This window comes from Pleurodeles waltl, chromosome 7 (assembly GCF_031143425.1).
Source record: "Pleurodeles waltl isolate 20211129_DDA chromosome 7, aPleWal1.hap1.20221129, whole genome shotgun sequence".
NCBI lineage: Eukaryota > Metazoa > Chordata > Amphibia > Caudata > Salamandridae > Pleurodeles > Pleurodeles waltl.
In genome coordinates, this window is record NC_090446.1 from 994604120 (window position 1) to 994632114 (window position 27995).

At 45.3% G+C, this 27995-nt stretch overlaps 1 protein-coding gene across 1 annotated transcript in view; it reads left to right on the forward strand.

The window, feature by feature from the left end:
- The window catches only part of CPSF4L (cleavage and polyadenylation specific factor 4 like), a 114757-nt gene extending 105125 nt beyond the window's left edge, over positions 1 to 9632 (forward strand). Inside the window, exon 8 of the mRNA XM_069202023.1 lies at positions 8702 to 9632. Within this exon, the coding sequence (XP_069058124.1) occupies positions 8702 to 8770 (69 nt within the window). The 3' untranslated portion in view covers positions 8771 to 9632. The remainder of the gene's footprint in view (positions 1 to 8701) is intronic.
- Positions 9633 to 27995: the final 18363 nt, after the last annotated feature.

Sequence of the window (27995 nt, forward strand, 5' to 3'; positions counted from 1 at the left end):
CTTGGCAGGAGCTGTGACAGCTCCCACCAAGCAAAAGCAAACACTCAGCTTCCAGCAGGCAGGAGCATTTTCACAGCTCCTGCTTGCTGGAAGTTGACATGCAGGCAGGGAAAGTGATGAAACTATTGCTCCCGCAAGCAGGGAGCTGTATTTTCAGTAGATCCTTGTGTCCAGGAGCAGTGCCGGATCCTGCAGGAGATCCCCCCCGTGGTCCCTTCAGTGACCCAAAAAAAAAAAAAAAAGACATACTTTTATAAAGTACAAATAATTCAAGTGTGCCTTCTCTGAAGTTCCCCCTTGTTGAGTTACCTGATGGAGACACTTGAAGAACAATCACATTCACAAAGTTACAGGCACACGAGCTCACTGAGATATTAACTCAGCATCCCTTACACACATGTAGTGTAGGAGATGCACTATACATTTACCCAACGAGATAGCGCTTACTAATTAGTTAGTAGAAAGTACTCAGATCGGCAGAAGTTATGCAGAAAACACTGGCCTATTCTTGGATAAATATGCAGCACGATATTCATTCTGGCAAGTTGTTCATGTCACTGAATATAAACCTCAACAGAAAGCGTTTATAGATATAAACAATGCAGGTGCCCAAGTCGAAGCTCCATCTCTCTAAAGTACTAATCATCCTAACTTCTTGCACATGGCCAATGCAAGCAAATGTGTTTTATCTGCATTTCCACCATGAAAAGTTATAAGTAAACTTTGAAGGAGGTGTTTGGATCCTTGCTTTTTTTGAGTGCAGTGTCTCATGTAGTGACTGATTGTTTCTTGTGTGTGGATTCTTTCTTGTCATCTTTTGCTGGGACCAGAGATTGTGTTATCTCTTTTCCACGGATGATGGACAGCTTTCTTAAAGGCCCCCGAAAGTCTTTCCAACTGACTGTGAAGATGCATTCTTGATGAACAGGAATATGATCACATCGCCCCTAAACAAAGAAGCACTTCATGAGTTCAGTGGGGTAGGCTGCAGGGCCTGGTTGGGGAGCATGCAGTGATCTTTGGAACCACTGCAGACTCTCAAATAAACCTGAGAAACAAAACGTGTTTCTTTTTAAACACAATCCTCTCCCCTTTTAGAAAAACAGACTGCATTAAAATAACTGTTATACTAATGAAAGTCAACCACTGACATGGTTGTCTCCTGGCCCCAGCAGGCACAATCCCTGTGATGGTCTCCAATCAGAGTGAGTAACAACTTATGACCTACCTCATGAATATTAATGAGATACGTTCAATTGCACTCCACTGGAAATCTGAATTTATCAAACTGACCTATTTGTACATAGGTCAGTTAGGGAGATTATTTACTGATCGCAAAAATACTGGTCATAAATTATGATTAGTATTTTGCAACCAGGAAATGGTTCAGAACCGTGCAATGTATATTGTAAAGGTTGCAGGAGGGTTTTCTCTGGCCAGATGCACTGACAAGTGTGGGCAGCAGAAAGGTAGGGAGGATGAGTGAATGTACACTCAACCTTGAGGGTGCCTGACATCTTCCTTAAGGTTAAAATGCAAGTTAAGGCTAGTGATTTCTTGCTGAGGTGGTCCTTTTGGGAAGGGAATTCAGTTTCACAAAATGTGATTGGGGTGGGCAAGACAATGCCGAATTCATAAATTCCAACACCACTTCACACTCCCCTGACCCCTTTTTTCTGTTTTTAAATGCCTACTCTGCAATTCTGTTTCCCATACTCTGTTTTTCTGATTTTTGCTCTGCTTGTGCCTGCTCTTCATTCCTCTTGCTTCTATAATTCAGTGGGAGAGATTGTGTCACTTTTTCCTGCTGAGTTATCAGAATGTAAGAGTACAAAAAACATTGATCAGTACTTTTCATTGTTTGTATGTCAATATTTTATGCCTACAGTTTCACTCCATGAACAAGTTATCTATCTTCAGGAGTGGTCTTCCTGGTGGATACTCTATCTAGCCACGGATTCTTCACTTTGTAAATAGATACCAAAGCATTAGCCCCCCAGTGGTGGGTATGTTGAATAGCACACACCATGAAATCATGCAGGACTAAATGGGCAAAGGGGCCCTCATGCCAGACCTGAGTATCAAGGCAGTGGTGTTTTGTGTATGTGAGAACTGGCACCCACTTGGTTGCCTGGTAGATGTCCAGTACAGGTACTCTTTGTGTTAATATAGCGGTAGCAGTTTTGGCTCCTGTGGAATGAGCACATAAGCCTTCTGGACACTTTCTTATCCAGTCCAGAGCAGATTTTTAAACCAAAGAACATTAATCATGTGATGGTTTCTGTACTGCTTTTCCTTTCTTTATTCCATAGAACCCAAGGAAGAGTTAATTGTTCACCGGATGGTCACTGGTGCACTCAATGTAGAAATTCGGCTCTCTTAGGGCATAAGTGATGGAGTCTTTCCTCCTTCTTGAATGCATTAGCTTGTCATGGAAGAAGTTGGTGTACAGTTGTTGGACACAACAAGTTTAGGTGAACGTGAGGAGGAAAACTGCCTTCAGGGTCAGTAGCACTGTTGCCTTCAGAGGCATTTATTCAACTGGGCTGCACATAAGAAATCTGATCCCACTGGGGCAGCACAAAAGGTTTCAGTGGAAACATGTGGCTTAGCCTTTTTAAGAAACTCATCACACAGGTGGTTTCAACAGAGAAGGCTGATCAAGGAACTTTTAAAAGGCCGATAAGGCCGACAAACAACCTTTAACTGTCCCTAGCTGGGCCAAGTAAAAGGAAAAAAGAAGGATATCCGATAACTGGACTTGCAGAGGCCGGATATGCTAGAAGCACATATACAACAATCTTCTCCCAGCCTCCCGCATGGTTGGTTTTAGTGGAGATATGCCTGGCTTCCCAAAAGGCATTTTCTACATTGGGAGGAAGGTCAAAAGCAGGTAGTTGTCACAATTCAATCTCCAAGCATGGAGGTGTAAGTACTGCATGCTTGGTGCAGGTCCTTGCCTTGTTACTGCAACAGAAGATTTTCCTGAAGAGTCATCCAAATTGGAGAACATTTGCTCAAAGCCAGATGTTCTGGGTACCACACTCTCCTGGCCCAAACAGGAGACACTAGGATGACATGGGCGGGGTAATTCTTCATCTTTTTCAGCTCTTTCAGCACAAAAGGTAGAGATGGGAAGACATACAGAAGCCCCAAGCTTCTTTCCAACTGAATGGTATCTCTGAGGGAGAACTGTCTTGGAAGCTTAGTGTGTAAAGGTTTTGACACTTCGGGCCTGATTTAGATACTGGCGGAGAGAAATACTTGGTCACAAATGTGACGGATGTCCCATCCTCCATATTACGATCCCATTATAGCATATGGGGATCGAAATATGGCAAACAGGATATCAGTCATGTTGTGACGGAATAACCCCTCTGCCAAGATCTAAATCGGGCCCTATGTCTATCTTTACTGCACTGCTGGGAGCGCACAGAGTTCTACTGGTTGCTGAGAGATTGCCTGTGCCACCTCAGAGTTTATCAACCATTCATGACATGCTAGGCAGTGCCAGCTGAGTTTGTCCACCCAGGCATTTAATGAGCCTGCCAGGTGCTGTACGACCAGGGAGATGCCCTGAGGACTCGTTCAGTTCCGTGTAACCCGTATAACCTGGACTAACTGAGGCAAGGTTCGAAGCAGCACCATGCCCAGGATGACTCCAATGAATGGGAGCCTGTGTGAAGGAGTCAGGTGTGACTTTGGCACATTGATGATAAATCCCATGGATTTTAACAGGCCTGTCATCTTCTAGATGGTCACAACTGTTTGCGGCGAACCCGCCTGCAGTAACCAGTCATAGAGGTACAGGAAGACAAGGATTCCCAACTTTCCCCAAATGGGCAGCAACCATTGCCATCACTTTTGTGAACACCTGAGGGACACTTGCAAGGTCAAATGGGTGAACAGAGAAATGAAAGTGCTCATGGCCAATCTAAAACTACAGGTAGCATCTGAGAGATATGAACTTGTCCTTCTTGAGGAAGAGGTTCAGGGGGCGAAAGTCTAGAATAGGAAAAAGTCCTCTGACCTTGTGTAGCACCAGAAAGTATCAGGGAGTCTCGACCTCTGATGCAAGTGCCCTCTCTATAGCCCCCTTCTCCTAGAGAGCATGAACTTTTTGTTAGAGAATAGACAAGTGATCCTCCAGAAACCGTTATGGTGTAGCCAGCATATCTTGAGTGGTGGACCAGAAGGGGAGTGCATAACTGCATTGGAAAACCTGAAGCACCCAGCTGTCTGATGTGATGATTTGCCACCCGTGGAGGACACAGGTTGAAAGATCTAAGTGCAAGGGTGGTAGAGGAGTACATACGTTTCCCAAAGATCTCTATATTTTGACTCTGTCTGTTTGGGTGGGTGGTCAAAAATGTATTTGGATGTTGTCATCTGATGGAAGCATGAACTATGAGGCTCTCTGGTGTTGGGTGATGCAGTAGGAAAAGTGGGTGCCCTGGAGCTGGTCTGTGCTGTCAGGCTACTTGTCCATTGAAAGGAGGCAAGATCCTGGCTTCACCCAGGTGTCCAAGAGGTTATCTGTGACTGCCTAACTGAATGATAGCAGTGGTTCCAAAGAGGCCTGTGCTTGCTGTAGAACCTCAGTCAGTACATTTGTCTTAACCTCCACTGAAGGAAGCTGGAGGTGAAGAACCTCTGCTGCTCTTCTGATTACAATGGCAAAAGAGGCAGGGGACAGGTGGAGAATTGAGCCCTGTATCTGGTGAGACGTTGTGTTAGTGCTTATAGTACCAATTAGGCTGCTGGATGTGGGCCGCAGGACCACCTGAATTGTGGGGAACTGAGTCCAATCGCACACTGTGTGACAACTGTCGGCCTGCTCAGTTTTCGGCCAGCTAGCAGCGCCTCATTTTTGCTCAAGAGCAGGAACAATTTGTGGCAACTGGGCGCATGACATTATGACTTCTCAGGGAAATACTGGTGGATCAGCTCTCATCCTTTTCTCTCAGTTACATTAGTCTCACACATGCAGAGACAGAGGCAGAAATTTCTCCGCTCACTAACATCAACCGATCTCACAACCTCAACATCGTTTCATACACCGATGACACCCAGCCGATCCTCTTCCTCACCAAGGACCCGCCATCGCTAAGACCAACCTCCACAAAGGAATGAAGGCCATCGCCGAATGGATTAGGAACAGCTGCCTGAAACTGAATTCCGACAAGACTGAGGTCCTTATCTTTTGCTCTACCCCCTCCGCATGGGACGACTCCTGGTGGCCTTCCGCACTGGTAACTGCACCAACACCCACCGACCACACACGCAACCTGGGATTCATCCTGGAGTCCTCACTTTCTATGACCCAGCAAGTCAACACCATCTCCTCCTCCTGCTTCAACACCCTCCGCATGCTTTGGAAGATCTACAAATGGATCCCCACTGAAACCAGAAGGACGGTCACCCAAGCCTGCGTAAGCAGCAATATGGACTACAGCATTGCCCTCTACACAGGAACCACAGCCAAACTCCAGAAAAGACTGCAATGCATACAGAACGCCTCTGCACGCCTCATCCTGGACATCCCCCGCCACTGCCACATCACAGCCCACCTGAGAGACCTACACTGGCTCCCCGTCAACAAGAGAATCATGTTCAAACTCCTCACCCACGCTCACAGGGCACTGCACAACACCGGACCGGAATACCTCAACAGACGGCTCTCCTTCTACACCCCAACCTGACAGCTTTGCTCCGCCGACCTTGTCCTCGCCACCTTCCCATGCATCCACAGAACGACTGGCGGCAGCGGATCGTTCTCCCACCTCGCCGCCAAGACATGGAACTCTCTTCCGACCCACCTGCGTCATACAAAGGACCTACCTACCTTCAGGAGACATCTCAAGATATGGCTGTTCGAGCAGTAGAAATTCCCCCCCAACAATGCCTTGAGACCTTCACAAGTGAGTAGTGTGCTCTACAAATACTCTGATTGATTGATTGATTGATTGATCTTAACTAAAAAAACATGAAATGCAATAATTAGAATGATGAAACATACTAGAAGCAATTTCAGTGAAAAGAAAAGTGAAACATATGAAAAGTCCCACCATACTGTCACTATGCACAATATATGCAATTTCCTTCCTAAGCTATGTTAGAGCACAACAGTATAAGCTCTAATCAGCCCTTCAGGATTTCCCCCTGGGAAGACATTATCCCCCATACCTGAGAATGACAGTGGTGAAGAGGCCTGTTATCTATAGACACTCCATACCCATGTGGGCCAGAGAACTGGTGTTCTCAGGAAGCAGATGTAACAAAGTCAGACAGCATGCGGTTGTGGTCATCTGGCTGCAAACTCCCTCTTACATGCTTGGAACATGGAAATGCTTTTATAACAAAACAACTGATTTTATGAGGAAAAAGTCCCCACTTAAAAATGTGTTTCTGTGAATGTTAGAGACTCAGTGTACCACTTGTGCCAACAATCTTATCTTGCTGCAGCCTTAAGGAAACACAGAGTGAAAGAATGTTGTGCTAAGAAATCTAATGCTTTCTTAGGCAAAAGGACAACTAGATAAAGAAAATAAAACCCCATCATGAATGTGGCCAATTCTAAAATAATAAAATGAAGCAGAGTAATATGTTACTATGCTAAAGGGCCCAAGCAGCAGGCCTAAAATAACGTGCCTAGAGACATCACTAAAATGGGTCTACAACAAAGTAAAGACCACTGACCTCCTATAGGTCCAGAAAAAAGGGAGAGATCTGTAGACTGTAACCTGACTGGAGGCCTCCTCGAATTAATTGGGCCCAAATGCATACCAAAGGGCTATGAAAGGGTACAAAAATTCACAATGTAGCCTCCTTGACGTCTTATACCTGAGGTGGCATCGCCGAAACGGGAGGTGGGCGGCCCCGATCTTCAGGTACCCTGTTGTCCTGGTGAGAGTGGCGGGGCGAGGGGAGACCCTGTTTGGACACCTTGCATTTTTACTTTTTTTGAATTTGCCTCAAGATTTGGAGTGGGATGAAGATCTCTCCAGGAACGACCTTGGTACCCAGAACAGATCCCCATCCTCAACTTTGATCTGGATCAGGCCTTCCAAGCCTTCCTACGGTGCTTGGGGATGTAAAGTTTGGCCTCACATCTAGGATAGCCTTCAAGTTCAGGCCTTGTGGCCCCCAATGGGTTCTTACCTGCTGTACCACTGTAATGTGCTACCAAGTGCATGCATTTTTCTCCATTGGCAGTTTTCATCCAGATGCAATCCTTAGCTAATGGTCCGACTCACTTATTAATTGTTGCCATTTAGGCATGCTTGCCTCACGCACACTGCGTTTTTTTTTATTTTGAACACCATTTTACTTTGGCTTGAGAATCCAACTGCATGGTTTCCTGCATATACTAGCCAGGATGTCTCCTATGCCACATATGTTTTGATAGACATGGATGCCAGCTCTTTGGTCCCCTGGTTTTCAGACACATTTTATGCTTCTTGAGATTGGCTAAACATTTTCTAGTGTGTGTTGCTCATGACCTCATAATGTACAGTTATATCTCGGGCATTTAGATTGTAATGTCCTGATGATGATCCTTACATCACAAGAGGAGCAAAACGTTGTTGACTCGGCACACTGACTATTTACCATATTATTGACTTTACAGGGTTGGTTTGTGGTTCTGTGTACTGTGATATGTAGAAGATATTGTTTATAAATGCCACTGTGAAATTGCCTGAGAACATAAAAATGTGTTTACTTTTAAAGAAAAAGTTGCAAGACCCTTTTTGCGTTACCCACTATGCTGGATTATCTATAAATATTTATATATTTAAAAAAAGAGATTTTGACACTGTGAAGAAAATTCATTGATTTGATTTGGTATTTATGTATGCTTTTTGTAGAGACCTTTGTTCCATAAAATTTCAGGTTCATTGGAGGACGTTTGTCGCATGACTTTTAGTCAAGCTGAGAGTGGAAACACCAGACACACTTTTTGTAGGTCTGCTTGTGGCAATTTTTGCAGGGGTTGAACCCCAAGATTTTACAGGGAGAAATGTCTCTTGCAGAGCTCGAAAAGGTTTGTGAATTTTCTGTCAAGTAACAGAAATCGAGGAACAGTGCTCCTGATCCGTATCAAAAGGCATGGAGCAAAAGGAACTGCCGTTGTCACACAGAGGAGATGGTAATATTATGGCCTCAATGTCACTTCTGGGGTGGCACACAAGGGAATAGCTGAGGAAAGTCTTCAAGTGTAGCCAGTCACCTATGGTTAAACACAGGGTGAGAAATGTGTGGATAGAAGTATCCATCAGAAATGCATTTTACATTGATCACCAAATCTCTGTGGATCTGAGCAATAGCAATTAAAGGTAACTGTGATGCCTGACGCTACAAATGACTTCAGTATCTATAAATCAAACTAAAGGTGAGGCGTGCAAGGGAGTGCCTGGATTACAGTACTTGGGGAGGGTGAAAGCAATGTGCATGCGTTCTACTTTCAACTTGATAAACTGTTTTAAAGCACATATGACCTCGTCTCTATGAGGTGCAGTTCCTACTGGTCAACATTTAAAGAGAGCTTACAATATCACACTTAAGTGTTTGGGTTTTCGTTGTTGTCTCATGGATGCTTGCTTGGATTACTAGTACTCTTCCTTGTGCTTCTGTTAAATGCTAACCTTGTCCTCTGCTTCCTGTAGTTCTACTTACTGTTCATTATTTTATTTCCTGGCAGTGCGGAGAGAAAGGCCACTACGCCAACAAATGCACCAAAAACCGCTGTATGTTTATTATGAGAAAGTGACTTTTAGCAAGAAGATCTGCATGGGAAACCTGACGGATAGCTCAACCTTGTTCAAAATGATCATCAGTTTTCAATCTGGTGCCATTTGCTCTCCAGGAACATGCAATGTTTTAGTTGTTGTACTTCGAGTACAAGTGACATTACTGTAGAATGTTCCTGCAAGAACATCGAAGTTCATCCAACACTCTCTTCCTTCCAGAGTGGGGAGATCCTACATGACCGGAAATCCTTCCAGGGGGGTTTACCTTTCCTTGCTAAGCTAAGTTGGCCTACGTCTGTTCCACCGCTCCTACTCAACTCACTGAGAATTCTGCAGCACTGCAATGTTCCTGCTGCTAGAATAAAACAAGTGTTTATTCACCTTGATGACAGTAGTTCCACTACCTAATGACAACAGCAACTCATGGAATAAAATCAGCAAGACAACTGATGTTTGGCTATATTTTCACATATTTTGGTCTTTATGAACTTCCTAGCGGTCTATGCACTGTTTGTAGACTAAGTGTAAGCATATTTTACCCCATCTTAAAGCTTTCTCTCCAGACATTAGACTGTTGTTATTCATGCTGCCAAGCCCTGGGTCCTCAAACTCCAATGGTGAGTGGACCAGGGAAGAATGTGTCATATAAGTACAAAACAATGCAAGGGTGGAATTCTGCGTGCCCTTTCCTTCTTCTGCTTGCCAGGTGAATCACAAGAGTACTCAGTGGCTCAAAGGAAGTGAACGCAGAATCATGAATAAGTTGCAAGGCTGATACACTGCTGTTAGCAATGTCTTGTTTACGTCACACAGAAACCAGTATGAAAGACATAGTTTACTTTTTGCATCCGTTCTTGATTTTGGATTAAACTCCCTTCTTCATTTGGCTTAATGAATCAGTATAAGGCAAACTCTAAATATTGTACTAACATTCCAGCTTTCTGTAACTTGAAAATGCATTATTTAGTTTAAAAAAACATCAAGCTTAACTATGTATGCCTCATCTATACAAGCCAACACAAAAGTCGCCACATTTTCTTTTTCAAAGCGGAGTACAAATTATTTGTTGTAGAAAGACAGTGAAATATGGGTTTTGAATTCCGGACCCCTCTTTCATACTCATCCCACCTAGTCCTGTACCTCCTTCTCTGCTTTATGTTGCTGAATCCACTTTGGATACAGAGCCTCTCGTCTGCACAAGTACCCCCCCCCCCCCTCCCCTCATTGAGGTGATGTGAGTTTACTTCTCTTTGAATTTTAGTGTTTGTGTTCTATCTGTAACCACCAACTTAGGTTTTATGAAGAAAGCAATGGCTGGGAGTAGAGGCATCTTCAAATGCAGCATTACTCATTAGAATATGACTAAATGAGCTGCAACGAGTAACATTCATCTATCTAATGGATAGATTTCAGGGTTGGAGAAAGATGGGTTGCGCATACATAGATTTAAGAGATGTTTGGGAACTGCATTCTGAAGTCCTTGCAGCACACAGAGGGGACACCGAGGCACAGACCATTGGCAAAAACGGAGCTTGAAATCAACATGATTATAGTGGCCTAAACCTAGGTGTGGGAAGATGTAGCAAAGAGTTTGCAAGGTTTAGAGGGTGATTTTGGTCATTTGATTTATCTGCAGCATGACCAACAGGTTGGAGTCCATAATTCTCTCCAGAATCTTCAATTCTGTCATGGGTGTTTGTGGGAATCTGAGTTTCGGAGGCAAGATAGCAATATGGAAGTTTTTTTTGTCGGGTGAGAATCTGTTTTGGTGATTTGTTGCTTGGGGTGGATGAATATCGTCCATTGATTGTCTGGTTTGGAAACATTGGCCTACAAAACAGGAGTCGAGGTCTTAAGAACCTTTTAATTTGGGTTGGCAGGTAAGGTTGAATGATTTGATGAGGTCTGGTAGTATGTCAAGGCATGCAATGAAGAGAAGGGGAGAAATGGTGGAACCCTGTGGCATAATGGTGCAAGAATGGAAGGGAGTGAAGGGGAAAAGTGGAAGCAAGACAATGCTATATTTTTCAGAGAAGTAATAGGAGGTCCAGTCCAGAAAGGTGCATTAAGTGCCAAGATTTCTCTGTCTCACAAGTAGAGAGGGTGGTACAACTAGGCCTAGGCAGAGTTTGTGGAGTTCTGCTACGTGGAATGCCGTGCAGTTGAGTAGATTTTCTACTTGAGTACCAGCTTACTCAGTGTGAGCAGCAGCTTTCTCATTGTGAGCTGTCTGGGCCTACCGCGACCGCCTGTGTTTAGAATTCTTGCTCATGCTCGCCAACTTAGCAATTTCTCTTGCTCACCAACTTATCAGTGGCGAGCAAAATAACTCTGCTCAGCGTCACTTCGTAGGGTTTTTCGGAATTACGCACTCCATGAGGAGTGGGGAACACTCCACGAACTCTGCCAAGGGAGCGGAATTCTTTGCCCACCCCTAGGTACAACCCATGTCCCAGGCAGAAGAGAAGTCTAGTAGTACTGACTAATTAAATAATTATGAGGGTTGAAATGTAGGCTCAAGACTATCTGAGCCTTTGTAAGACCTTATGAGTCTTTGTAGGACTGACTTCAAATCAAATAACTTATTCAAGACAGAATTATAAGGTACATTTAATTTTATGGGTTTATTACTCCTTTCATCTGGTTACATTATTCTTCTGTCACAACCATAATTTAAACCTTCTAACCTTAATAACTTCCAAAAACTTGAATATTATTGCTGTGCCCATAACTGTTAATATATTGAGTATAGTTAACACTCTGTTTTTAGTAAAATACCACCAATCATGCTAATGCATTCACTCTCTTTACAAAATCCTTTACCAATTTCATTGAACCATTCTCATACTATCTCCAACACACCAGCATCGCTAAAAGGATGAACTTTGCACAAAAAGTTAGCAATGTAATCAATATACTTTTTATTATCTGGCACAAACGTACAGCAATGTTGAACCTTAATCACACAACACAGACACACACCCTTCTTTTACGAAAAGCATTTTTACACAGATGGCAAATATTTCTTCATTAATTTTAGTTAATTAGTAGTCAGGCCTTCTACCAAAGTAAACAACTTTTTAACCTTATCATTCAAATCCACACCAACAGGCGGAATCAATGCACCAAACACTTCCAAAATAACCTGACCCCTCCATGTTTCAATATTTTATAGTTCATTTCACCCACTTCATGTAACCTACTAACTTGGTATATCTTAGGTAATATTAAAGCTAAATAACAAAAACCTACCCAGTTAGGTGCAATGTTAGTGCAAGCTGTTTTGTTACAAATGTGAGAGATGCCTCAAAATGTAGAGTCTTGGCCCAACATAAAACTTATGAAAACTTTATAATTATGCCTACATGCACTTATCCCGATCATAGCAGAAGTATGCCATCTATCACATCTTGGTTGCATCATACACACTACTGCCTTCTTCCCCTTTGAAATCGTAAGTCTAGGATGTATCTGTAAATTCTTAATCAACGGGCTCATACTTCAAATGAAACTCCATACTAAATTGCATGCTTCTTTTATTATATTCTGTTATAAAAATATGTTCTGCGTCAGTCAACTTACACACACTGTTCTTGTTCATCCTGTTAGTAATATACTTTAAAAAAAATTTATTACTATATTTAGTAGAATAATCTAATTTTACAACTTCAGGCATATTTGCTATGGAAGCATAGGTGGTCATTATGAACATGGCGGTCATTACCACCAATGGCATGGCGGTCCAGACTGCCATATTCTGAACACAGTAATGAACCGGCTGCAAAGCAGCCAGTTCACTACCACCCACTGCCAGGCCAGATTCGACAGTGGGCAGTGGGACTGTGGGCACATTCGACCTGGCGGTGGAGGCTGGACAGGCGGTAGGATTATGATCCCATTTCCACCAGGGTTTCCCTGGTGAGTTACCCCGCCAGGTAATCCCCGGCGGCAAGCATACGGGTGACAGGAATAATCATTCCTGTCACCTGTATGTGACACGCCAGGCCCCTGCCCCCCCTTTCCACTATCCCCACCCACCCCCCAAAACCCCTAGAACAGCCCCAAACCCCGAAAACCGACCCCACCAACCGCATGTAGGTCTCCCAGCCTGACCCTCACCATCCCAAACCCCAACCCTCCACGGCCCCATGCACCCAGTCACTTAAGTGCACGCTGGCATACAGGAACTCCGACACACATCCCCACCCCCCGCCCACATACACTCACGCACACCCCCATGCACTCACACACACCCCCCCCCCTCTCAGACAGCACTTACCTCTTCCGTTGCGCTGCTCCAGGAGGGAACGGGCTCCCTGGATGCTGCTCCGCCACCTCTCCATACACCGCCAAGCCTATAACTGCTTCATTATATGCGTGGTGGTATGTGGTTTGACGGGGCAGTGAGGGTGGAGCAGCATCCACCCCCGCCAGCATGGCAGTGAGGATCCATGCGTCATTATTTGGCGGGCTGCCGGTCGCCAACACTGGCGGTCTTTCATTGACTGTCGGCACAGTTGGCGGCAGGGCATCCCGCCAAGGACGCAATGACCACCATAATCTACTTCATGTTTTTCAAGAAAATCCTGATTCATGACCAGGCTAAAATAAATTGAATACAATTATCCATCCTTAAGAGAGAGGAAGCTGTATATATGTGACATCTTCTGAAACTGATGTTGAATGGTGCAAGAAAATATAACAATTAGAAAAGTTCAAAACCTCTTTGTAGGCATTAAGCAAATTAGCATAGGTATTTTCTCCATAATGTCCATTAAAATATTTCTATTATCTAACCCACTTTCTTCAGTAATGTTATTATTCTCTGTATTATTTGTATGACTTGGAACATGTCCAACAGGAAATAATGGATTCAATAAGATTCTAATTTGGACTGTCAAAGTAAAAACCATAGAAAATATTTTTAAAAGCCAAGAAACTTTACACGTATCTTCATTCTGTTAAAATATAGTTTGTCAAAAACAAAATATAAAAATTCACCAAAAATGCTAGATTTAATATTGTGTGAGCTCTAACTATAATAGTTCTTTAGATCACCGAAGTGAGCAAAATATTGAGATAGGCAAACATATATATTCTGAGGGCAGGAAATAAAAGTTATCCAGAACTATGCTGGCAAACTTTCTTTGAGGAAACGATTTCACTATGTATTTAGTGCCCTTGAAAATGCAAGCAGAACTGTCCTCTTAAGATGTGAGCAAATTTGCTGAACAAAATTGGGAAAAAAATAAAATATTATTCGGAGATTTAAGACAGCACACTTTAAATTCTCAAACATTCAAATTTCAGATATTCTTAAAGTTTGAAAACTTCTGTTCCTTTTCTTTATCAGGAAAATTATTCAGTACTGTTGAACTTACGTCTCAGTTCATGTACCAATTTACAGAGTTTTTTCACACAGAAATCGGATGTCTCTCAGATTGATGTCTTTCTTCTGGCACTCTTTCAGTCAGGTACGACCATTCAAGAGTTGTGTACTTCTTGTTTGGCGCTCTCATGCTTGTTGATTTTTCAATTACTAATTTGCCAGTCTCTCTATCATTAAATTCCATTACCTGTACTTCAGCAGATGTTTCTTCATTCCCCTTCAAAATGGTAAATCCTTACAACACTCTCCTTCATTGTCACATACTTTGAGACCATTCACCTTGAGTCAAGCTTCCATCTTCTGATTTATTTTCTTAACTTGTCTCATCGTTGTCTTAATTTTTTTCTTGATTTTCTTGATTTGGAAACATTTCAACTCCTGTACTCTGATTAGCTCTTGGGAGTTGTCAGAGTTCGATGGATCCAATATAGAAAACCTTCACAGAAGTGTTAGTTACCAATATGAGTTGTTAAGGCCTGTTGCGTAAACTAAGTCTATAAGCTTGATTCTAAAACGTCTGACTTTCTTCCCACTGATGCCTGAGCTTAGCTCAGTGCACCAGTGCATGAACGTAAATGTCCAGGTTGCTGTAGCTACACAAAACTTCTTTCTGCCAGTGTTTTCTATGTTGCTAACAGTTCTGAAAAGGTTTTCAGGGACACAGTGGTAATTCAAAAATGATTTTCCATCCTTTGAATATCACACACACTCACTGCATTAAACAAGAGCCACTTTATAGTTAACAAGTGTTTATTTCAACATTCTATTTATGTTGCTTAGCACATGATGTTTAACCACACGCAATATGATTACAGGCATGTGGCCAAATGAGAATATGAACATTTCTAACATAGCAAGAAATGTATCAAGCTGGTAAACTGGCACCACAATACCTGCTTTTTTGCACTACAATACAGTATGAGAGAATAGAGTAGCTTAACTTGCATCTAGAGATTCTTAGGAGAAGACTTACGGCATACCTGGTTACAGCAAAGTGCTCTGATTATCAGGAGGGATGGGGCTGGGTGAGTATTCTCTCGAAAGAAAACATTTGAGATATATGGTCTTCTCTCAGCATGTTATCCGCATTCAGCATGGGACTGAACACTGCAGCAGCACGTTGATCTGGCAGGTTCTGGTAGAAGAAACTCGGGCAGCATCTTGTGCAGTAATCTGTGGCGAAGTGCTCTTCAATTTGATGGTATTTCAGAAGGTTCCTATAGCAAATCCACCCCTCCTGTCTTTCTTAATGAATGTACTGATGTACTCATATACATCAGATAGATTTACTAATAAGGTACAAATATGTCAATACAGACTACACTGTTTGGGTTATAGCTGTTTTTGACCTTTGAAAACTCTGTCTCGCACCAATGTTTCGCAAGTAACTTTTATTTATGTCACAACAAGGAGGATATGACTTCTTTTATATAGCTCTACGGGGGATATGACATCTCTTCCATGTCACTACTGTGAGGATATGACATCTTTTGTTTGTCATTGCTATGAAGTTCTAACAACTTTACATGATAGGGTCAAAATGATATGACATATATATTTTCCCTAGAATGGGAAAGACCACAGTGTTTTAATGTTTTACATTTAGGAAGCAAACACTTTTCATTTTCCAAACAGGCTTAGGACAAAATGGAATCTCGATCATGGACAAAATGGTGTCAGGTTATAGGGTCTACACAACTGGCCCTTTTTTTTGTATCTAGGAGGGCTTCCAGGTTGTGACAAGGTTCATTGCTTGCTGAAGTTGTAACAAGCTGCACCTGGTAAGAGAGAGTATGTACAATATCAGCCAAACCAATTCAGTAATCCATAACCAGATCATCAGGAATAATGAGAAGTGCAAATGATGGAATATCAGAAATGCTCATGGTTATCCACATTAAAATGTAATGGGGTGATAACCCCATCATTCTCCTTGAGGTACTTTTCATGCTGAGTGAAACTAAATGAAGAGCATGTAGCCATTTCAGTAACGTCAAACCACTTTAGCCAATTTTGCTTTTATTATGCTATTTGACCTTTCCACTACACTTGATGCTTTGGGTTGGTTACTGCAATTAAACCTTTGCTCCATCCTCTATGCATTGAACCCTCATTATCTAATTTTTAAAATTAATTCCTTTATATGATTCTATAAAAGATGGCAAACCGAATATTGGGATCGACTTCCTCAATGTTAGCTGTACTATATTCAGTGATCTACATTGCCTAGCTGGATGAGCTTCAGCCCATCCTGAGAACTAACAATTGACCATGAAGATGTACTTGAGCATATTACAGGGTGGAATCTCTACAAAAAACACCTGAAACCTTGTGAAAGGACCTTCTGGTTAATCCACATGACTTCTAGTCACTGGTGTTCTCCTCCCTACGTTTACCTGCTGAAATGTTATCTATGACATATGTTTTCAGCAGTCATTTCGTAATGAAGATTAAACCATTGCTTACCATATGCTTAATCCTGTGTCCTTCCCACATCGGACAACCTCTGTGATAGCCCTGGACTGCCCTGAATGCAATTGATCCCCCGGGTGCCCCAATAGAGCTGTGGTAGGGATTAGAGGTGTCTGGTGCAGAGGGAGCACATCGGGGTCGCTGGCTCCAATATTCTCTTGGAACCGCACACCCAAGGTTCCCTGCAGCTGCTGGAGCCAGATGAAGGTGGGGCTGCAGCAATGCTCTCCTGAAGAGCTCTGCCCCCCCGGTTGGAGATGGAGCGATCTGCTGTGCGGACGCAGTGGCTGGGGACACAGGCTGCAGGCCAGTGAAGGAGATGGCCTCTGTGGCACCTGTAGGCCTCAACATCGCCTGTGCCCCTGCCAGTGGGTGGTGAACTGTGGGGCCCTCATGGCAAATCCTGTCCGCTCCTACTGCAAAGGTGAGACGGGAGCGGCAGCCCAAGTGGGCACTGACTGCTGCCCCATTTTATTATGTATTCCTGCTGTCATGCGGGGACTGAGGGGGAAGTGTGTGGCCTGAAGCAGTACAATGGTGTCTGCTTTGAGCTGTAGGGGGGGCACCTGAGGAGGCACCTGTGTGAAGTTTGAAGACTGCAACACCCCCACCCTCGTGGACATCGAAGTTATCAGGACCTTGCTGCAGGGGGTAAAACCCAAAGATAAATAGAGACTGCTGTGAGACTAGCACTGAATGCCGGTTAGCTCAGAGCTCATTGCATTACCTTGGGAAATCGCCTGCAGCTGTGAGGGGCACGGTGTGTGCCTGATAGGCTTCTCTACTGGATGAGCCCCACCCCCCCCCCCCCAAAGTGGTGTGGCCGTGCTGGACTGGTGTGCAATTGCTGTGGCAGATGCAGGGAGTGTATAATGTTGTGGTACCTGACCCCACTGTTGCGTGCCCAGGCGAACAACCTGTTGACTGCAGCTGCCCAAACAAGGTTTGTCCTAGGTACCCAAACGTCAACCTCCAAAGCCCATCATGGCCTTGCTGGGGGCCACACCGTCACATGCAGAGCCAATCAAACATTTATAGAGTACGCTGGAGAAACATACCAACAACAAAATCCTGCAGACAATACAGGACTCCAAGATGCCAATGGAAGCCCAGCTGGGATTCATACAAGTTAAGGCTGGTCTGATGTGAATGGGCCATGCCAAGCTGCTGGAATGGGTAGACCAGGCAGAGTCCTTGCTAATCTCCTTTGATGAAGAACACATAGGACCAACTAAAAGCTCTCCAGACTGAGGTGTGGACACTCCAGGTGAGAGCCAAAGATGTGGAGGACCATAAACAATGTCCATTTTATCAGTTTTCCAGAAAGGCTGTGGGCCTGAATACTGAGTTGTTCCTTGAGGACTGTCTGATGAACACGGTCCTAACTAATAAGGTCCTGAAATTCCTCTCAATCGAGATAGTACACAGGGTCCCAGGCTGCCCCCGGCACCCCCATCTGATTTTAGTGCACTTACTTAACTTTCGGGACAGAGACCTGATAATGCAGTTTTCCAAGGCTAAAGGCCCCTGGACTTTCAATGGAACTTACAGTATCATGGCATACCGGGATTACATTACTGAGGTTCAAAAGAGACATAGTACATTTGCTCAATCAAGGCCCAGCTCCGAACCCTGAATCTTTCATATGCCTTTTGTAAGGAAGGGCCGCTTTTTGCCTGATGTATGTTGTTGCCTAGAAATGATAGTGCCCAGGGCCCCTGCTAACCAGGTTCCCTGGCCCAGAGCGCTTTCCCTAAAACTGTTGTGATGCATTTGCACAATTTGATATGCCTTTAGGTACTACTATAAGTCCCTAGTAAAAGGCACTTGGGTACCCAGGGCATGGGGTACTAAGGGTAGGTCTGTGACGACAGCAGCACTAATTATGCCACTCTCTAGGGCCATGCACCCAGATACACCCTGTCCTACCATTGTAGGCGGAGTACTCTAGGGCAAACCTAAAACACAAACACGGCATGGGACACTGTCCACCATACAGTGCATACACTATGGATAAAACACCCTTCTATCAGGCCTTCCAGCCCCAAGGCAGGGTGCACCATATTATATGTGAGGCTATAGCTGCGTGAGCAATATGCCCCCACTGTGTCCTTGCCAAACCTGGGACATAGTGAGTGAACAGAGCAGCCATTTTAATACATGTGCTGGACACTAGTCAATATGAGTTTCCCAGCTACATGATGGCCACTCTGAACCCTGGGTTGTTTGGTCTCAAACAACTCAGAATGATAACTCCAAACTGGTACCAGTATTTGATTTCTCCCTAAATGTACCCAGGGGTCACCTTATCGGTGCCTCCTGCAAAAACTAACCACCCTGGCATAGTTGCTGACTGGTCCTACCCAGTCTGCCATTGCCAGACATACAAACCTTGGGGGAGAGATCCATCTCTCTGGATTGTAGAACAATGCCCTTCCTGGGTCAAGAATGTGCACTACACTGGGGGCTTACTACCTTTAAAACTCGACCCCCAGGCCTGCTACTAGCAGCAGATGCTCATCCACCTTGCAAACCCCCAGTTTTGGTGGGGGCAACGGTGGGAAAATACACAAAGGGCAGGAGGAGTGGCCCCACCTAGCATGCACCACCCCAAAGGTGTTGCCTGCAAGGTGGGCACTCCTTTTTCACTTTCCTTCATCTTGGATGGAGGAAAAATAGCCAACCAGTTATAGGGAAGCGACCCCTCCCCACAGGAAGTGGTCACTTAGTGGATGTAGCCACTCTAAGGTAGATGACCCACTGGTCAATACCAGGTTCCCCCTAAAACGCCCAATAAATACAGTATTTAGTGGAAATCCCTAGACTACAAAATCTGATTTGGCAGACAAAAGAAGACCAGCACCAAGAAGATCCAAGACACGAGAACTGTGGACCTGCTGCAACAAAGGAAATGTGCCGAACCCTGCCTGCTGCACCCAGGACCCAACAATCTTTGCTGAGGAACTGTTGGACAACTGCAAAAACTCTAAAGAACGCCAGAAGACCTCTAGGCTTCGAATATCACCATCGAATGCCCTCCTGAGTAGAGGTACCACTCTACAACAGCAAGAAACCAGCAAGCCAATAAAGGTCACTTCACTGACCGGCCACTAACTCCAGAACCGGACACTGCAGCTGGACCAAACTACTCACCGGCAACCATGAGGACTAACCCTACTACTATGTTTGGTTGCTCTGTACCCTCCAGTGGTCAAACCGTGCCAATACCCTAGGATTGGCCAGCCAGCGTTGGGCACCAAGAACATCAGCCTCCCTGGGGCTGAAAAAGGACCAGGAGGAATCCCCAGTCGAAGGACTTTAGAAACACCCAGACCTCCCACCAGAGTGCCCCCGTTGTCCTGCAAACAACCCTTGAACTAGCTTACCTCCTGCTTCTGAAGCCATCCTGATGCATAGCTCGGTCTCACCGATTCGCTCTGCACCCGGCTGCCCTGTGCCCTGCACTGAGGAACCTGCTGTGCCCTAAGGGTCCCCCACCCCTTGTGACCTCGACACTCCAAGGGGACCCCAAGAAACTATCTTTAAACTTACCTGTGCAGTGCTTTTCCAAGTGGTACCCCGCAGTAGCCCTGCACCAGCTCCAGACACCTTCTCCTGCTGCTTCCACCAAAACTGGGAGCTGCCCAAACTTCACCAGCTGGCACAGTGTGTACACCGACTACCTTGACCAATCTGCAAAAGAAGAACTTGGTAAACCAACTGTACTATTTTATATGTATTTTTAAAGGTGGACTTCCATTGATTCCTCTGGTGCGTAATTAGGCATGAAAAGACTATTTTTATTAAACTTCAAAAATTAATACCTCAAAAAGTACTTAACCAATTCTGACAATCTTGGTCTTAAACATTACATAAAAATCGGAAGTATTTTTATAAATTGGTCTCGAGTTATTCCTTTGAGTGTGTGAGTTGCAAGATTGAGTACAACAAAAGCTTTGGACTTCTCTAAGATTGGCCTAACTGCTCGACCAAGCTGCCTTAAAAATTAGAGCATTATGTGAGCTAGTCTTTACTCATGTAAACCAATGTGTGGTTGCCTGGACCCCCTGCATAGTGTGCCTAGCTTTGCACACTACATAGAGGGCTGGCTTCCCACATTGGGTGGATCAGCGGTGGGATAAAGACTTTGCATTTGCTGATACCACTTTGTCAATTTTTGCAAGCACACTGATAACTCTCCAAATTGTTAACTATTTAGTTAACTATTGTTTGATTTTTAATTGACTAAATATTTTTTGCAAATTTTTACAATATTTTTTAGGGCCCTGGTTAGGCCCCTAGAGCTTTAGCAAAAAGTTTTTAAAGTCCTTACTTTAGTTGGCCTATCCAAAAGGGGATTCCTAATTCTTAAAAAGGTCCCAATTTTAGTGAAGTAAAAATGACAGATGCAGAGACCAAGATCCAGGAGCTTGACCTGGAACCTTATGAGGCATATAGCTTGGACCAATTAAGAAGCCTATGTAGGCTGTACCAAATTAGTACGGGAAAAAGCCCCAGTGCAGAGAAACTTGGGTTTCTGGTGGCCTGCACGAAAAAGATAATCCCCCAGATGAAGAAGATGGTGATGCATCTTTAGTGGGTGAAGAAGACTCTGTGAATAATGGGCATGAGGGTGGTTCCTCTTCTACCAGAAGCACTAGGCCACCCACAGAAACAGATCTGGACATTAACAGGCTGACAAAGAGACTAGCCTTGGATAGTCAGCTTTTGGGGAAAAAAGAAACGGAGAAAAGGATTGGGGTTAGGATCCATCTCTGATGGCAGCATACAAGTTGTGAGGGCGAAATCCTCAAGCTTCCAAAAGGATTTGTCTCCCCCCTTCATTGAAGGTGATGATGTAGCCAAATGGTTTTTTACCTTTGAAAGAGCCTGTATTAGGTGGGAAATTGAGGGAAAACGTTGAAGCACACTGCTATGGGAGTTATTCTCAGAGAAGTGCAGGGATAAGCTCCTGCCACTGAATAAGGCAGATTCTAAATCCTATGGGTACCCTGATTGAGGGCTTGGATTTACAACTGAAGAGTACTGAATAAAGTTCAGGGAGACTCGGAAACCCAGAGCCAAACTTGGGTAGACTTTGTGGACTATTCAGTAAAAATGCTGGGTGGTTGGTTAACTGGAAACAAGGTACAAGATTATGATGGGCAGTATAACCTGTTAATGAAAGAGCATCTACTGAGTAATTGTTTCAACGATAGGCTACATCAACATCTGGTAGACCTAGGTCCACTTTCCCCTCAAGAATTGGGGAGGAAGGCAGACCATTGAGTCAAGACAAGGGTGACCAAAACTACCACTGGTGGGGGAAATCAAAAGAAAGAGGCTAAAAAGCCCCCCAAGGGAAAGAATGGAGCCAAAGCAAAAATGATGAAGAGCCTTCTCGAGGCCCCCAAAAACCTGCACAGGAGGGTGGGCCCAGAGACTCCTCACAGCCTAGGGGTGAGTACAAAGGTAGACACTTTGATCTCAGCAAGGCTTGGTGCCATGACTGCAAAACTGAAGGGCACCAAACTGGAGACACTAGCTCTAAAACCAAACAGAATTCCTCTAGTCAACCTGCAATAAATGCAGTAGCCAATCTCCAGATGAGATCAGAGGTGTAGCCTGACCGTGTCAGTGATCCCACAGAGGCAACATTAGTCACTGAGGGTGGGGCAGAATTATCCTGTGCTATCTGGCCAAGTACTATGCAAAAATACAGACAGCACCCTTTGATTAATGGGGAAATGTGGAAGCACTGAGGGACACAGGAGTTAGTGTTTCCATGGTAACTCAGCACTGGTTCACTCTAATCAGTTTGTGGTAGGGAAATCATATACTGTCACCAATGCTAATAATGAGACATAGGGGCATATTTATACTCCGTTTGCGCCGAATTAGCGTCGTTTTTTTCGACGCAAATTCGACGCAAAACTAACGCCATATTTATACTTTGGCGTTAGACGCGTCTAGCGCCAAAGTAGGAGTAAAGAGCGTCATTTTTTGCGTGAACGCCTTCCTTGCGTTAATGAGATGCAAGGTAGGCGTTCCCGTCCAAAAAAATGTCTGCGACGCAAATACGTCGTATTTATACTCCCGGGCAAAAATCACGCCCGGGAGTGGTCGGGTCAAAAAATCCCCGCATTTGCGGCTCTTTTTAACGCCTGGGTCAGGGCAGGCGTTAAGGGACCTGTGGGCTCAAAATGAGCCCACAGCTGCCCTCCCATGCCCCCAGGGACCCCCCCTGCCACCCTTGCCCACCCCAGGAGGACACCCAAGGATGGAGGGACCCACCCCAGGGACATTCAGGTAAGTTCAGGTAAGTATAAAAAAAAAAAAAGTAATTTTTTTTTTGGCATAGGGGGGCCTGATTTGTGCCCCCCTACATGCCACAATGCCCAATGACCATGCCCAGGGGACATAAGTCCCCTGGGCATGGCCATTGGGCAAGGGGGCATGACTCCTGTCTTTACTAAGACAGGAGTCATGTAAATGGCGCCTGGGCGTCGTTAAAAATGTCGCAAATCGGGTGGAGGCGATTTTTTGCGTCAACCTGACTTGCACCATTTTTAAGACGCCCTAGCGCCACTTTTCCCAACGCCGGCGCTGCCTGGTGTACGTGGTTTTTTTCCACGCACACCAGGCAGCGCCGGCTAACGCCATTCAATAAATACGGCGCCCGCATGGCGCTTCAGAATGACGTGAGCCGGCGCAAAATTTTTTGACGCTAAACTGCGTTAGCGCAGTTTAGCATCAAAAAGTATAAATACGGGCCAAAGTTCCATCCCATGGCCATGGTAACCTTTGACTGGTGGGTAGTAGTAGGGCAAAATTGCCTGTTTGGAAATGACCTAGAGCATTCCCCCTGGGCTGATGTAGAACTGAAGACCCATGCAGCAGCAATGCTAGGGATCCCTGAGCGAGCATGTGTCAAGACAAGGGCACAAAGCAAACTTCAGATAGAAAAAGGAGAGCTGGATCCTGAAATAGTGGACCAGCCTCCCAAAAGAAAAAGCAAGAAGACTGGGGGACAAGCTTCAAAACCGATCCCAAATCAGGATCCCTCTTTCTCAGAAGAGGAGTCAACCTTCTTGGAGGGAACTGAGCCTGAAGAGCTTCGGCCTTACCACCTAGAGCTCTTGCCCAAGGGGACCCTCCAGGGAAAATCTGCCCCACTCTTGAAGGCCTGAGGCAGCAAGCTGCACATGAAGAGTTGAGGAATGTCAGTGGTACCCACAGGGTGTTTTCGGAGGCAGGGCTCCTGTACACTTAGGCCAGAGACCTCAAACCTGGTGCAACCAGGGGGATGATAGGGGCTCAGCAGTTCAGAGAGTTTCTCTTTGCTCTAGCCCATGTCATTCCCCTAGCTGGGCATCTGGGCCAATACAGAATTTTGAGTAGGTTAGTTAACTACTTTCATTGGCTGAGAATGTCCCAAAAAGTGAGGGACTTTTATCAGTCCTGCCCCACCTGCCAGGCCAGTGGCAAAGCAGGTGGCCACTTAAAGGCCCCCTTAATGTCATGACCTGTGGTTGGTGTACCCTTAGAAAGGGTTGGGGTCAACATTGTTAGCCCCCTTGACGACACCCAAACAGCATCAGAACACAGATACATACTAGTGGTAGTGGATCATTGTAGGAAAGTACCATCTTGCCTGGCATGTTACCCCCATTTTTCACTGTATATATGTTGTTTTAGTTGTATGTGTCACTGGGACCCTGTTCTCCAGGGCCCCAGTGCTCATAAGTGTGCCTGAATGTGTTACCTGTGTAGTGACTAACTGTCTCACTGAGGCTCTGCTAATCAGAACTTCAGTGGTTATGCTCTCTCATTTCTTTCAAATTGTCACTAACAGGCTAGTGACCAATTTTACCAAATTACATTGGCTTACTGGAACACCCTTATAATTCCCTAGTATATGGTACTGAGGTACCCAGGGTATTGGGGTTCCAGGAGATCCCTATGGGCTGCAGCATTTCTTTTGCCACCCATAGGGAGCTCTGACAATTCTTACACAGGCCTGCCACTGCAGCCTGAGTGAAATAACGTCCACGTTATTTCACAGCCATTTTACACTGCACTTAAGTAACTTATAAGTCACCTATATGTCTAACCTTTACCTGGTAAAGGTTAGGTGCAAAGTTACTAAGTGTGAGGGCACCCTGGCACTAGCCAAGGTGCCCCCACATTGTTCAGAGCCAATTCCCTGAACTTTGTGAGTGCGGGGACACCATTACACGCGTGCACTACATATAAGTCCATACCTATATGTAGCTTCACAATGGCAACTCCGAATATGGCCATGTAACATGTCTAAGATCATGGAATTGCCCCCTCTATGCCATCCTGGCATTGTTGGCACAATTCGATGATCCCAGTGGTCTGTAGCACAGACCCTGGTACTGCCAAACTGCCTTTCCTGGGGTTTCACTGCAGCTGCTGCCAACCCCTCAGACAGGTTTCTGCCCCCCTGGGGTCAAGCCAGGCTTGTCCCAGGATGGCAGAACAAAGGACTTCCTCTGAGAGAGGGTGTTACACCCTCTCCCTTTGGAAAATGGTGTGAAGGCAGGGGAGGGGTAGCCTCCCCCAGCCTCTGGAAATGCTTTCTTGGGCACAGATGTGCCCAATTCTGCATTAGCCAGTCTACACCGGTTCAGGGACCCCTTAGCCCCTGCTCTGGCGCGAAACTGGACAAAGGAAAGGGGAGTGTCCACTCCCCTGACCTGCACCTCCCCTGGGAGGTGTCCAGAGCTCCTCCAGTGTGCTCCAGACCTCTTCCATCTTGGAAACAGAGGTGCTGCCAGCACACTGGACTGCTCTGAGTGGCCAGTGCCACCAGGTGACGTCACAGACTCCTTCTGATAGGCTCCTTCAGGTGTTAGTAGCCTATCCTCTCTCCTAGGTAGCCAAACCCTCTTTTCTGGCTATTTAGGGTCTCTGTCTCTGGGGAAACTTTAGATAACGAATGCAAGAGCTCATCAGAGTTCCTCTGCATCTCTCTCTTCACCTTCTGATAAGGAATCGACTGCTGACCGCGCTGGAAGCCTGCAAAACTGCAACAAAGTAGCTAAGACGACTACTGCAACTCTGTAACGCTGATCCTGCCGCCTTCTCGACTGTTTTCCTGTCTGTGCATGCTGTGGGGGTAGTCTGCCTCCTCTCTGCTCCAGAAGCTCCGAAGAAATCTCCCGTGGGTCGACGGAATCTTCCCCCTGCAACCGCAGGCACCAAAAAGCTGCATTACCGGTCACTTGGGTCTCCTCTCAGCACGACGAGCGAGGTCCCTCGAATCCAGCAACTCTGTCCAAGTGACCCCCACAGTCCAGTGACTCTTCAGTCCAAGTTTGGTGGAGGTAAGTCCTTGCCTCACCTCGCTGGGCTGCATTGCTGGGAACCGCGACTTTTGCAGCTACTCCGGCCCCTGTGCACTTCCAGCGGAAATCCTTCGTGCACAGCCAAGCCTGGGTCCACGGCACTCTAACCTGCATTGCACAACTTTCTAAGTTGGTCTCCGGCGACGTGGGACACCTTTGTGCAACTTCGGCGAGCACCGTTTCACGCATCCTCGTAGTGCCTGTTTCTGGCACTTCTCCGGGTGCTACCTGCTTCAGAGAGGGCTTCTTGTCTTGCTCGACGTCCCCTCTCTCTGCTGGTCCAATTTGCGACCTCCTGGTCCCTCCTGGGCCGCAGCAGCGTCCGAAAACGCTAACCGCACGATTTGCAGCTAGCAAGGCTTGTTGGCGTTCTTTTGGCAGGAAAACACTTCTGCACGACTCTCCAAGGCGAGAGGAATCCGTCCACCAAAGGGAAAGTCTCTAGCCCTTTTCGTTCCTGCAGAAACCGCAGCTTCTTCTGTCCAGTCGAAGCTTCTTTGCACCCGCAGCTGGCATTTCCTGGGCATTTGCCCATCTCTGACTTGCTTGTGACTTTTGGACTTGGTCCCCTTGTTCCACAGGTACCCTAGATTGGAAATCCACAGTTGTTGCATTGTTGGTTGGTGTCTTTCCTGCATTATTCCTCTATCGCGACTTCTTTGTCTTTGGGGGAACTTTAGTGCACTTTGCACTCACTTTTCAGGGTCTTGGGGAGGGCTAATTTTCTAACTCTCACTATTTTCTAATAGTCCCAGCGACCCTCTACAAGGTCACATAGGTTTGGGGTCCATTCCTGATTCACATTCCACTTTTGGAGTATATGGTTTGTGTTGCCCCTATCCCTATGTGTCCCCATTGCATCCTATTGTAACTATACATTGTTTGCACTGTTTTCTAAGACTATACTGCATATTTTTGGTATTGTGTACATATAACTTGTGTATAATTGCTATCCTCATACTGAGGGTACTCACTGAGATACTTTGGCATATTGTCGTAAAAATAAAGTACCTTTATTTTTAGTATATCTGTGTATTGTGTTTTCTTATGATATTGTGCAAGTGACACTTGTGGTACTGTAGTAGCTTCACACGTCTCCTAGTTCAGCCTAAGCTGCTCTGCTAAGCTACCATTATCTATCAGCCTAAGATGCTAGACACCCTATACACTAATAAGGGATAACTGGGCCTGGTGCAAGGTGCAAGTACCCCTTGGTACTCACTACAAGCCAGTCCAGCCTCCTACATTTCATGCCACTAGGTATCCTGGGGCTATACCCTTTAGGACCTTTACTACACCTGCAATGGCCAAAGCCCTCCTGGGTATCTTCACCAGGACAGGGTTCTCTAGGAAGGTAGTATCAGACAGAGGTTTAAACTTCATGTCTGCATACTTGAAACACATGTGGAAGGAATGTACGGTGACCTATAAGTTCACCACCCTATACCATCCTCAAACAAATGGGCTGGTTGAAAGATTTAAACAGACCTTAAAAGGCATGATTGGAGGACTCCCTGAAAAACTCAGAAGAAGATTGGATGTTCTGCTTCCTTGCCTGCTGTTTGCCTACAGGGGTGTGCCACAAAAAGGAGTAGGATTCTCTCCATTTGAGCTTTTGTTTGAGCACCCTGTTAAGGGACACAAGTCTTGTTAGGGAAGGCTGGGAGAAGCCTCTCAAAGAGCCCAAACAAGACATTGTGGACTCTGTGCTTGGCCTACGTTCAAGAACGGCTAAGCACATGGAGAAAGCCAGCAAAAATCTTCAGGCCAGCCAGGAGCTGCAAAAGCTCTAGTATGACCAGAAAGCTGCTATGCTAGAGTTCCAAACAGGGCAGAAAGTTTGGGTGTTGGAGCCTGTTGCTCCAAGGGCCCTCCAGGACAAATGGTCTGGGCCCTATCCCATACTTGAAAGAAAAGTGGAGGTCACTTATCTAGTTGACCTAGGCAGTTGCAAAAAGCTAAAGAGAATTATAAATGTCAACCGTCTAAAACCCTTCTATGACAGAGTTG